Genomic DNA, 13090 nt, shown 5'->3' with positions numbered 1-13090 from the left:
AAAGAACCAGGAAAAAAACAGCAAAGGACCAGCATAAACCAGCAAAGAACCAGCAAAGGACCAGCATAAACCAGCAAAGGACCAGGAAAAAAAACAGCAAAGGACCAGCATAAACCAGCAAAGGACCAGGAAAAAAACAGCAAAGGACCAGCATAAACCAGCAAAGAACCAGCAAAGGACCAGCATAAACCAGCAAAGGACCAGCAAAGAACCAGCAAAGGACCAGCATAAACCAGCAAAGGACCAGGAAAAAACAGCAAGGAACCAGCATAAACCAGCAAAGAACCAGCAAAGGACCAGCATAAACCAGCAAAGGACCAGGAAAAAAAACAGCAAAGGACCAGCATAAACCAGCAAAGAACCAGCAAAGGACCAGCATAAACCAGCAAAGAACCAGGAAAAAAACAGCAAAGGACCAGCATAAACCAGCAAAGAACCAGCAAAGGACCAGCATAAACCAGCAAAGGACCAGGAAAAAAAACAGCAAAGGACCAGCATAAACCAGCAAAGAACCAGCAAAGGACCAGCATAAACCAGCAAAGGACCAGGAAAAAACAGCAAAGAACCAGCATAAACCAGCAAAGAACCAGCAAAGGACCAGCATAAACCAGCAAAGGACCAGGAAAAAAAACAGCAAAGGACCAGCATAAACCAGCAAAGAACCAGCAAAGGACCAGCATAAACCAGCAAAGAACCAGGAAAAAAACAGCAAAGGACCAGCATAAACCAGCAAAGAACCAGCAAAGGACCAGCATAAACCAGCAAAGGACCAGGAAAAAAACAGCAAAGGACCAGCATAAACCAGCAAAGAACCAGCAAAGGACCAGCATAAACCAGCAAAGGACCAGGAAAAAAAACAGCAAAGGACCAGCATAAACCAGCAAAGAACCAGCAAAGGACCAGCATAAACCAGCAAAGAACCAGCAAAGGACCAGCATAAACCAGCAAAGGACCAGGAAAAAACAGCAAAGAACCAGCATAAACCAGCAAAGAACCAGCAAAGGACCAGCATAAACCAGCAAAGAACCAGCAAAGGACCAGCATAAACCAGCAAAGGACCAGCAAAAACCAGCAAAGGCCCAGCATAAACCAGCAAAGGACCAGGAAAAAACCAGCAAAGAACCAGCAAAGGACCAGCATAAACCAGCAAAGAACCAGCATAAACCAGCAAAGGACCAGTAAAGGACCAGCATAAACCAGCAAAGAACCAGCAAAGGCCCAGCATAAACCAGCAAAGGACCAGGAAAAAACCAGCAAAGGACCAGCAAAGGACCAGCATAAACCAGCTAAAACCAGCATCTCAGCACCAAAACATCCCAAACCAGCATATGCTGGTTTTTTTCAACAGGATGGGTTCCATCAGTGTAAGAAATCTAATTTAGTAGCTACACATTGTCCAGATTAACACATTTCTACTGCAAGTTTAGTCACACACATGAACAGTAGTGTGTTTTCAAAGGCGTAGGGATCGTAAAAAGACCATAAAATTTTACACTGCGAGGTTTTCGACAGTTTTATGATCTGTCACTTGCTTCAGCTGGGAATGATACCGACACATTAATAAACTTCCATATCAATAAATTCAACATTAGGAGGTCGTGCAACAGGCAGATTCAAGCATGACAAGAAGCGCAAGTCAGAAAAACAGAAACTCGTTTGTGCTTGTGACGTATGAAGTCCTCTGCTTTAGACCTGTTGCGCGCAGATGACCAGCCAAACCCATTTCACGCCGCGCGTTTGGAGAGAGCAGCACCTCTCCGCCTGAACCGACCTTTACAATTCAAGGAGAAACACTGAAGGTGATTTATAAGGTGCTCGAGTACAAATAGTTGCTTGGTTGGATGTTTTAGTCACCAAAAGTTGTGTTTTCCCTCAGGGAAAACAATGCGAATTGTTTGCGCACCGCAACATTGCGCCTAGTGAGCTCTTTTTAACTGGAATCGGGGATGAAGGTGATGTGCTGGCTTTTGATGTTGGATCTTAGAAAAAGAGACATTCAGTCATCTAATCCTTATTGACCACTGACAACAAGGAGAGATTCTGATCAATTAGTGGAAGCGCTCCAGAAACCCAGAGGATTATGCACTGCTTTTGAGGTAGGGCTGTACCTACTATAGCTAACTAAATAATGAGGGAATATACACTCTTTGAAATTAAGGTGCTCTAAAAAGTTCTTCACAGCGATGCCAAGAACCATTTTTGCTTCCACAAAGAACCATTTAGTCAGAGGTTCTTTAAAGAACCATCTCTTTCTTACCTTTTTATAATCTGAAGAACCCTCTTTCGCCACAAAGAAGCTTTTGTGTATCAGAAAGGTTCTTCCGATGTCAAAGGTTCTTTATGGAACCATTCAGACAAAAAGGGTTCTTCTATGGCATCGTGAAGCACCTTTATTTTTAAGAGTGCATTAGCCTAACAGCTTAATTTGTAACTTTGCATTGCATTTAGAGGAAATGGACGTGTTATCAACATGAATTCCAATCTTTAAAATGGCATTCCTTCTGAAAACTTCATAAGCATGTGAGCTGCTGCTTTGTTTGGAATGAAAATCTTATCGCAAACAACTGGGAGTTAATATTTGCATTTTGTTAGTGTAATTTAAATATTGTAAGTATTTTGTTAATTTGCCTATAAAGTCTGTCAGTTACAATGACATGATTATAGTTGAATTTCCATATGTAATTTCCTATATATTTGATATAGGCTATATACAGACTTTCTAGGGAATTTCCATTTGGGAATTTTCAAGGCGCACTGTTTATTTATTTATTTACTCATTCATTTATTTTGCTGTGATAAAGAATGCATTTCTTGTAAAAATGTAAAAATTTAGGCTAATAAAATGAGAATGGTTGTCATATTTTTGTCGTAGTAACGTCGAATACTTAGCGCAAACTCTCGAACTCTGGAACACACTGTTGCTATGGTTACTCGCCCAGCGAACGTGCGCGCTAAATAAGTTTGTAGTTACATAAATGTTTAAAACAGTATACCTATAAACATATAATCAATAACATATAACACCTATAAACAAATTTGACCTTTTGAGAATTATTATAGATTCAGAGCAACATGTGCTCAGCAGAGATGATTCATAAGCTGAGCAAGAGAGAACACGGGCTTATGATTAAATAAACCGTCAGTATAAATTACAGCTGTCATATAGGCAATAGAAATGAAAGATGAAAATAAGTGGATGTGTCGGCACATCAACACAGACTTTTTTTTTGTCACAGTCCCGTCCTTGCTTAATGAGAGTGTTTGGCATAGATAAGTTAAATATTCACCTGTGCGGACTGTTCATATGAATTAGTGCCCACTGAACTGTTTGTACTCATAACAGTGACATCGTTACCCTTTGTTTCGATTTATGGTTCAGCGCATTTCTGAGGCAGTGCTTTATTTGTGCAACACATTGTGTGGCTCTGCTCACTTTGCACGCCTCATATCCAACGCGAGTGCCACTTAAAGTCAAGGTCATGCAATACAACGCTCACATGCTTCATGCGGTGACAATGCAATATGAATATGCATGCTTTTGAAGGGTAAAAGGACATAATTAATTGAGAATAATGCCTTTGGCTTATTTAGTAATGCACTTGTCTGAAGTCTCAAGTAATCATCCACTACAAACCCCCTTATTTTTTGTGGGTAACAAGGGTTTCAACATTTTTTTTTTCTAAAATCTACAGAACTTTCCAGTACTGCATTTCTAAAAAAATAAAGATTCCAGTTAGATCCAAAGTGGGTTTTACAAGCTGATGCCATAGAAGATCCTTTAAATTCTTTAAAAAAATAACTGTTGAACTATTGAGGAACCTTTATTGTTATGACTGAAAAAGCTAGATGAGTCTCCGTGTTTATGATTTTTACATATGTGACCCTGGACAACAAAGCCAGTCATAAGGGTCAATAAAATGAGCTGAAATAAATAGGCTTTAAATTGATGTATAGTTTTTTAGGATAGGCCAATATTTAGCAAAGATACAACCATTGTCACTGGTGTTTTTTTAATATTTAAGAAACTTCCTAGTGCTGCATTTCTAAAAAATAAAGGGTTCAGTTGGAACCAAATTGGTTTTTACAACCTGATGCCACAGAAGAACCTATAAATTCCTTAAAAAAGTGTCTATTTTTTCTTTTCTTTTTTTTTTAATAGTTTAAATAGTCAGTTTCTCAATCTATCTTCAGAAAACAATTAACACATTCAGAAAATATATGCTGATCTAAAGAACAATTTTTTTTCCCATTGAGGAACCTTTATTGTTAAGACTTTAAAAAGCTTGTTGACTGTATATCCTTATGTTTTTTTAAATGTATTAACTATTCTGAATTGGAAAGGTATTTTCAAGTCTAACGTCATATTTAATTCTCTCAGAATTGTTCAGCTCATTATCAATGCCTTTTTGCGCACTAAGAATATCTGCCCAATGGTTTGTGTTTGAAAGAATTTCCCATATTGATATTCCCATACTTTGAATTAAGCATTGCATTGTGTTAAAGGAATGCCCTACGGATTTCCTACAGTGTGTGCCTAAGAGTCAAGTATGCAAGTTTAATTTCACATTTTAAATATCATGCTGCTGAGCTAAACCACTATTTTGCATTCTCCTTTTGTTTTTTTCAGCACTTTGGTGACTCAAAAATCAACGGTTCCTTGCCTGTATCTAAATATGGCAACCCAGGGGCCCATGTGCAACACCTCAATCTCAGACTATGAAAATCAGTCCAATGAAATCACCAATATTTCTCTTCAGCTGAATGGAAGCTTGATGGCCGAGGAGGACAGCACAAAGGTCCTGGCCGTAGTCTACCTCATTGTGTTCGTCGTGGGTTTGACGGGCAACTCTCTGGCCATTTTCGTGGTGCTGCGCTACACCAAAATGAAGACGGTGACCAACATGTACATCTTGAACCTGGCAGTGGCAGACGAGCTGTACATCCTGGGACTTCCATTTCTCACCACCCACAACGTGCTCGGCTACTGGCCATTTGGCAACTTCCTCTGTCGTATTCTGATGTGGGCAGACTCCATCAGTCAATTTACTAGCACATTCTGTCTGACAGTAATGAGCATTGATCGCTACATGGCTGTGGTACATCCTATCCGCAGCTCGAGGTGGCGGCGACCCAGTGTTGCCAAGGTGATAAATAGCATGGTATGGGCACTCTCCTGTCTGCTGACACTGCCAGTCATCATTTACTGTGACGTTCAGCCGGAGCTAAACACCTGCAACCTGAGCTGGCCTGAACCGCGTGACGTGTGGTCGACAGCTTTCATTCTCTACACCGCCATACTAGGCTTCTTCTGCCCACTTCTGGTCATCTGCCTGTGTTACCTGCTCATTGTAATCAAGGTAAAGTCCGCCGGTGCACGAGCGGGACTCTCCAAACGCCGCAAGTCTGAGAAGAAAGTGACGAGAATGGTGGTGATCATCGTGGTGGTGTTCGTCCTGTGCTGGCTGCCGTTTTTCATCCTCAACATCCTTAACTTGATCAGCACCCTCCCGGAGAATGGCTTTGTCACTGGTGTCTACTTTCTCACCGTCATCCTGACCTACGTCAACAGCTGCGCCAATCCGCTGCTCTACGGCTTTCTGTCGGACAACTTCAAGCGGAGCTTCCAGCAAGTGCTGTGCATCCACAAGGTCAACGGGGTCAGCGACGGTCAACCTGGTCATGCGCGCCTTAGCAGGAACCAACAGAATGAGGCCTTCTTCCCTCCAAGGAGCTTTGATTTCAACGACCATGACCAGAGATATCAAGTAAGGGTCTTTCATTCAATATAGTACCATTATGTTTTCTAAAACACCATCATATCTTTACTCATCTTGGAAGATTTATGCTTTTTTGTAATGTATTAGTAACCTTCATTAAAACCAGCATTGAATTTTTTTATTTTTTCTAAGGCCTTTAGTGATAGCACTATGGCTAAAGGCTGGAATACACTACATGACTTTCAACATCTGAACAGATTTTTAAAACACTATGTATCAGAACATTTATTGACTTTGTAAATCGTGACAGAGGAAAACTGCCCTGCTGAGAAAAAAACAAAAAACAAAAAACAATAGAAACCATCAAAGAATTTGTATTGGTTTAAGTAAGGGATAATGTACAGGCAGCCGGTAGTTATCGCAGAAATAAGCCCCGACAGTGTGATCAGGACCCGACGCGAAGCGGAGGGTCTTGTATCACACTGAAGGGGCTTATTTCGCGATAACTACCGGCTGCCTGTACATTATCCCGCTTATTACACGGCTACTTGCCACATAAGGAAAAAAACTGGACATGAATTTGAAACCTTTTATTGGCATATTTGTTTTAAATTAACATTTTTATCCTTCCGCGAAACGATATAGTACCACGCGACTAACATTCAAACTATGTACGTTAGTAAGACAATTTAAATAGATTAATGTCGAAATTTTCCATTGTTAATTGTGGTTGTCCAGTGTTTGTCACAAGATGGCGCCAAACGGTAATCTTTGTTGGCACGGAGGGATTTTAAACATACAAGTAGTACCGGCTATGCGTTATTACTTTGGAGCGGTGATTATTTGAAAAGAACGAACCTGCAAATGTCTCAACTGACCAATCAGAATCAAGCATTCCAAAGAGCCGTGTAATAACTGGTTATAATGGGAATTGTACTGGTTGAAAGACACCTTCCAGGGGCTAAATATCACTTTATTGGGGTTGCCTCCAACATTCCACGGCAACACTGTTGTTGCACCAGTGCGTCTGTCTCGTTTTTTCTTGATGACCACGAAAAGAACTAAAAATACACCATAAATAAAAACTGGAAAGGGTCTACTTTTATGTGTGTATAGTCATAAGAACAACAAAATAATGTGCTTTTGTAAAATAAATTAATAATCTGGGTGTGTTCTCTGCAGTCTCGGTCTCCATCATGTCTCTTTACAGACACCTAGGCTGTCAAACGATTAATCACGATTAATCGCATCCAAAATAAAAGTTTATGATTACATACTATATGTGTGTGTGTACTGTGTATATATTATGTATATATATAAATACACACACGTTTATTAAAGAAAAATATTTTAGATTTAAATATAAAATATTTATAATTTTATATATAATCTAAATTAAATACAAGTATAACTATTCATACATATACATTTTTTTTTATCTATACATGTATGTGTGTGTATTTATATATACATAATAAATATACACAGTAAACACACATTTAGTATGTAAAAATAAACTTTTATTTTGGATGCGATTAATCGTGATTAATCGTTTGACAGCCCTAAAATAAAGCAGCCTGAATCTCTGTGAATACCTGCCTCACAGACATGAGAAATATATGTATAGAAAACTATACATCAGCTATATACAAATGAAAAGACAAATATGTTCTAAAATTGGCTCAAAATATCAAATCTGATTGATATTCACCTTTTTCTGAACGTGGTCTCTCCAAAATGGAATGGTGCTTTACATTTCCAGTCTCTAGTGTTTCTAGTCAAATTAACACATTAACATTACATTAAAGGTGCCATAGAATGTAAAACTGTATTTACCTTGGTATGGTTGAATAATAACAGTTCTGTACATGGACATAACATACCGTGAGTCTCAAACACCATCATTTCCTCCTTCTTATATAAATCTGGTATTTGCAAAAGACCACTTAAAAATAGGCCAATTCCAACATAACACAGACTATTATGTAACAGTCGTGATCATTAATATTCACGCCCCCAACATTTGCATAGCCCAATCATCAGAAGTTCTGCGGGTAGGCTATTGTGTAAAAAAAAAAAAAAAACACTAAGTGAGGACAATAGCGAAAATGGCAGATCACAGGAATAAATGTTACGTTCCAGGTTGTGCAGGAGATGTTAAGTGCAGGGATGGGTTGGTGTCTACACAGAAAGGCAAGGAAAACAAATAAGGCATTATAATAAAATAAGACGAGCCATTAAATATATACTTTCCTCCATGTGCAAGCTTCTGAAAGAAGCCAATCAGAGCAGAGCTCATTATTATTTTTCATGATCCTTCTAAATAAGGTAATAATAACAGACCATTTCATTCTAGGGACAAATCCTAGGCTTGTAAATGGACCTGTAAAACCGTTTCTGGATAATTTCTGCCCTTTTCTTTGCCATATACATTCTATGTAGATATCAGAGAACAATTTAAAATATTGTATCAATGCATTCTATGGCACCTATACATTTTTTTCCAAACCAATAATATAATGTTAAACCTGCGCACATTTTTATATTTTGTTATTTTGAAAAAGTTTCAGTTCAGTCTTATCTTTTAACCCAGTTTTAACATGGATTTTTATGGAGACTGGAACAGGAAAGCAAATGGAAGTTATAATCCATCATGGCGCTGCTCATCGGTTACTCAGGAAAACGGTGGTTACTCCGACTAGGTGGAATCAGAGTCTTAAGCTAAAAAAACAGAGCCTGTGACCATCATACATTACGTGATTTTCTTTGGAATCTCTCAACTCAACTGCAGACTGGCTCTGACTTTTGGCAACTTATCAGGGGAGCAAATCACCGGAAATCAGGGGGGAAACTCATGTAGTGTATTGCAGGCGTAAACAGGGAAGGATGCTCATTGATTATGGTCATACATATCAGGCTTATCAGAGCAAACAGCAGAGAACATCATAAATAGACCATCACTAAATCATCTTGAATCAAACAGGTCTGATCCATCACACCTTAGTCATCAGTTTATGAAACACTATCCTCAAAGAAGTGACATAGAACCATAAACACTAAACAACCAGGTGCATGTTCTCTGCTACGGCGGTGTAGAAGTTTACTTCCGGCCATCGTAGCTGTTCCATTGGAAGCTGTTGCTTAAAGACCCTACGTGTTAGGCAACACCAGCATTCCAAACCTAATTAGAATACATTTAGAATGTTGAGAAACATGGAAGTTTGAACCTTTGAATTTTGGTGTTTGCTTTAGCTTTAATAAAAAAATACAGGTAACACTTTAGTATAGGGAACAATTCTCACTATTAACTAGTTGCTTATTAGCATGTCTATCTATATTAATCTATATCTATTCTGCATGTCCATATTCTACACTCCTAATCCTACCCAATACCTAAATTTAGCAACTACCTTACAAACTACTACTAAGTAGCAAATTAAAAGTTTATTGAGGCAAGAGTCATGGCTTGTTAATTACGAGAATTGAACCTTAAAACAAAGATCAATATATATATATTTTAAACAGTCACTATTGCACCTAGTTGTTCTGTATGTACATTCCCCTTGAAGGAAGATCTGAAGGAAAACAAATACTCTGATTACATCTGAACTGCATTTGAAGAATAGAATTTAAATAGTTAATGCTAAATGCTTTATTCTTTCTGTTGTTTGTGCTTTCTGAAATCCTACACCTACCTTTTCCTTTTCAGTCCATTGGATTGGAGGCTGAGCCCTGTCCCAAAACTGAAATCCACCAACATGGACCAGAAGTGAGCAGCCAGTCCATATAAAAGTTGATTTTTTTATTTTTCCTTTTTGTTCTGTTCGAGTCAGTCGTCCAATTGAAGTCAATATGAGTTGAGTTGTGGTCAAAATATATGGCTTTATATAAAGTTGTTGTTGTGTATTTCTAGATAAAACACTGTCTGGTGCACAAAGACAATATTTCCACATAAATATCATTCTTCGGTAAGAAGATTTCACTGATGGTATATATGACTGCAAATATGTCTTATAATGGCAAATGGCTCATCATTTTGTTCAGCGTGACTGAATAAAACTGGGAAACTGTTCATCCACAACCTTTGGACCAATTTGGACAGTTGAGAAAGGAAGTGGCATCTGCTGTTACATTTTGATGGATCATTGCTTATTTGGTGGCGGTTTTGAACATTTTTACTCTCGAACAAGTTGTCCTGGTGGATGTCTGGATTTCAAAGCAGAGTGATACACACAGCTCAGACGAACATTTCTCATAGGATTTGATGGAAATGCCAAACGGGCTATTTATTCAAGACTGAATGTCTTTACACAAACCTATTTATGATGGATGAAGAAGTTTCCTAGTTGGAGCTGAAGCAATGGCCAAAACATCCTGAGAGTAGGAAGAAGCTGCACAGGCAGAAATCAATGTTTTTTCTTTAGTCTCGGTTGATGTATCTGTATTATGCTACCTTAGTCTTGATGTTGTTTGTATCACTCTTAATAAACCTGAGCTACAGGATTACAGTTGAAACACAGGAGTCATGTAATATTACTGTAGTAAAAGACATGCATGTTATTTGGTTTATGTACTGCATAGTAAACAAAACTGTAGTTACCTGCTGTAAATAGAGGTCCAGGCAAAATGGTAGGAGGGGCTAATATAAACCTGTCAAGCACATTGTTCATAAGTACATAAACAGCTGCTTACCTTAAAAAGTTTCAAAAATACCTCCATCTGTTAACATATCATAACTTGTTTGAGTTTGTTTAATTGTAGATTTTATTTCATTCCTGACCCGATTTGTGTCCAGGGCCAGAAGTTCAGCAGACTTTTCCATACTTCATTGGCTTTAGATTTACAGAGACTTTACTCATTAATAGACGCTTCTGTATACGGGTCAGTTTAGCCAATTTTCAACTGTAACTCCTGGGAAAGTATGACGAAAAACAAAGAGGCACGGAGAAGGGAGAATACTCAAAACAAGTTAAGCACACTCTTAAAAATAAAGGAGCTTCACGATGCCATAGAAGAGCCCTTTAGTAGCTTAATGGTTCCATAAAGAACCTTTAGCATCTGAAGAACCTTTCTGTTTCACAAAAGAGTGTTTAGATTATAAAAAGGTAAGGAGATGGTTCTTTAAAGAATCTTTGACTGAATGGTTCTTTGTGGAATCAAAAATGATTCTTCTATGGTATCGCTATGAAGAACCTTTTAAAGCACCTTTATTTTTAAGAGTTTAAACATGGAGAGAGTGAACATAGACAAATGATGTTTCTTCATCAGAAGAGATTTGGAGAAATTTAGCATTACACCACTTGCTCACCAATGGTTGTGAATGGGTGCCATCAGAATGACAGTCCAAATAAAACATCAAGTAATTCACATGACAGTATCAATTAACATCTTGTGAAATAAGAAGCTGCGGGTTTATAAGAAACAAATCCTTAATTTTAAAGGAACACTCCACTTTTTTTTGGAAATAGGCTCATTCTCCAACTCCCCCCCGAGTTAATAAGTTGATTTTACCATTTTGAAATCCATTCAGCCGTTCTCCTGTTCTGGCGATATCACTTTTAGCTTAGCTTAGCATAGATCATTGAATCCTAATAGACCAATAGCATCGCGTTCAAAAATGACCAAAAAGTTTCGATATTTGTCCTATTTAAAACTTGACTCTTATGTAGTTATATCATGTGCTTATACCAGCTTTACATTTTCTGAGCTATGCTAAAAGTGATATCGCCAGAACAGGAGAACGGCTGAATGGATTTCAAAACAGTAAAACTCAACTTATTAACTCAGGGGGGGGTTGGAGAATGAGCCAAAAAAGTTGTGTTCCTTTAACTTTAAACTATTCCTTCTGGCAATCAATAGAAATCAATACTTCATAATATTGCTTTATCCAATAAAAAAAGCTTATCTCCTGTTCTTTCACAACTAAATACAAGATATCTTTTTCACAGGGTAAAGTTATATTATAGATAGATTTGTATTTTTGCTGGAAGCAATGATTTGAAGTTAAAAATGTCTTAAGGATGGATTTGTTGTTACAAAACAGCTTTTCACTTCACAAAACATTAATCGACTTAAAATAACCTGAAGAGGTGTGGATTACTTGCAGACTAGTGTTATGTCTTTATCCGCCGTTTAGACTGTGATTCTGACGGCACCCATTTACTGCAGAGGATACATTGGTGAGCAAGTGATGTAATGCTTCCTTTCTCCAAATCTGATGAAGAAACAAGCTCAAATACATCTTGGATGGCCTGAGGGTGACTACATTTCCAGCTGATTTTCATTTTTGGGTGAGATAATTCCTCCGAGAATACCTCAGAGTTTGTATTTTCTCCAAATAAAGAAACTGATTCTGCTGCAGGATCGGTTCTGGTTTTACGTTATATCATCATCCAAGTCAGCAGAATGATTCATTGTGGTTTGCTTCAAAGCAAACAGATCCCTTTCACTTATTTTGTGAAATTCCATTCTAAAGTGATTCAGAATGCTAAAAAACAACCTGTAAAGAGGTTTAACAACTGCAAGACATTTCTATTAAATGGTTACTGTTGCACTTTGGACTCTATAACAGTACCGAAGACATGCAATACCGTGCCCTTTCTGGCACACAGGCAAATTCCTGCAAACCTATAGATCGTACCGTCTTTACAAGTGCGCCTTTTACTCTTTTATGCTTTCCTTCTCTTAAAATCTTTCATTTATGCCGATTAATGATCCTCCAAATCACTGTTTATTGTTGGCGTACCGCCAAGAGGTTCTGGCCGTTATTTTTTTTCTGCTCATATGCTTTCTAGTGTTTGTTTTGAGTTCAGTCACTCATTTGCCACTGGGTTTAGCGGACTTGTCAATGTTATAACCAGCCACAGCCTTGACAAACCAGTTTCAACACTGTCATTCGGCTCTCTATCGCTTTGTCAACATGACTTCTTCTCTGTCAATTTTGCTGTCTCTACCCGCATGTTCATGGTGTTTACTGTCAACTCCTCTCTCAGGGTGGAGGAGGTAGCAAATGTCACTTTTTCTATATGTCTAAACTTGCCGTATGCAAACTATTTAAATTGATAGCATTTATATCAGTTCCACAAATCAGGAAAGATGCATAAACATCATTTGAATTCCTTTCAGTTAGTAAAAGAATTCTGTCAGAAAAAGATTTATTCCCATAATGCAATGAAATCATTTTTAAGTGACTATGCACGCATATGATTCATGTTCATTTTTACATAACCCCCACAAGCGTGCTAACTGATAACACAGTAGCATGCCAAATAGTCATTTCCTAGCGGTTCAATTGGAAAATGTCCGACTGTTTAATGTTGCCCCTTTCTCAAAAACTCATAAAATGACACTTAAATTCAATGCTAATTTTACAT

General features: G+C 38.0%; 1 protein-coding gene across 1 annotated transcript; it reads left to right on the top strand.

Annotated features, from left to right (window-relative positions):
• Positions 1-1632: 1632 nt before the first annotated feature.
• Positions 1633-10232, top strand: LOC141343786 (somatostatin receptor type 5-like). Its single transcript, XM_073848434.1, has 3 exons — positions 1633-2096; positions 4628-5765; positions 9427-10232. Exons 2-3 carry the CDS (start codon positions 4674-4676, stop codon positions 9505-9507), a joined length of 1173 nt encoding a protein of 390 aa, XP_073704535.1. The 5' UTR covers positions 1633-2096; positions 4628-4673; the 3' UTR covers positions 9508-10232.
• The last annotated feature ends 2858 nt before the right edge of the window (positions 10233-13090 follow it).

Source organism: Garra rufa, chromosome 1 (genome assembly GCF_049309525.1).
Source record: "Garra rufa chromosome 1, GarRuf1.0, whole genome shotgun sequence".
Taxonomy (NCBI): domain Eukaryota; kingdom Metazoa; phylum Chordata; class Actinopteri; order Cypriniformes; family Cyprinidae; genus Garra; species Garra rufa.
This window is presented reverse-complemented; position numbering and strand designations above follow the sequence as displayed.

Bases quoted from the DNA above. Each gene is read 5' to 3' on its own strand.
- LOC141343786 (XM_073848434.1), top strand. From the start codon at position 4,674: ATGGCAACCCAGGGGCCCATGTGCAACACCTCAATCTCAGACTATGAA. The intron at 5,766-9,426 runs GTAAGGGTCTTT...TTTCCTTTTCAG, and splicing joins ACCATGACCAGAGATATCAA to TCCATTGGATTGGAGGCTGA.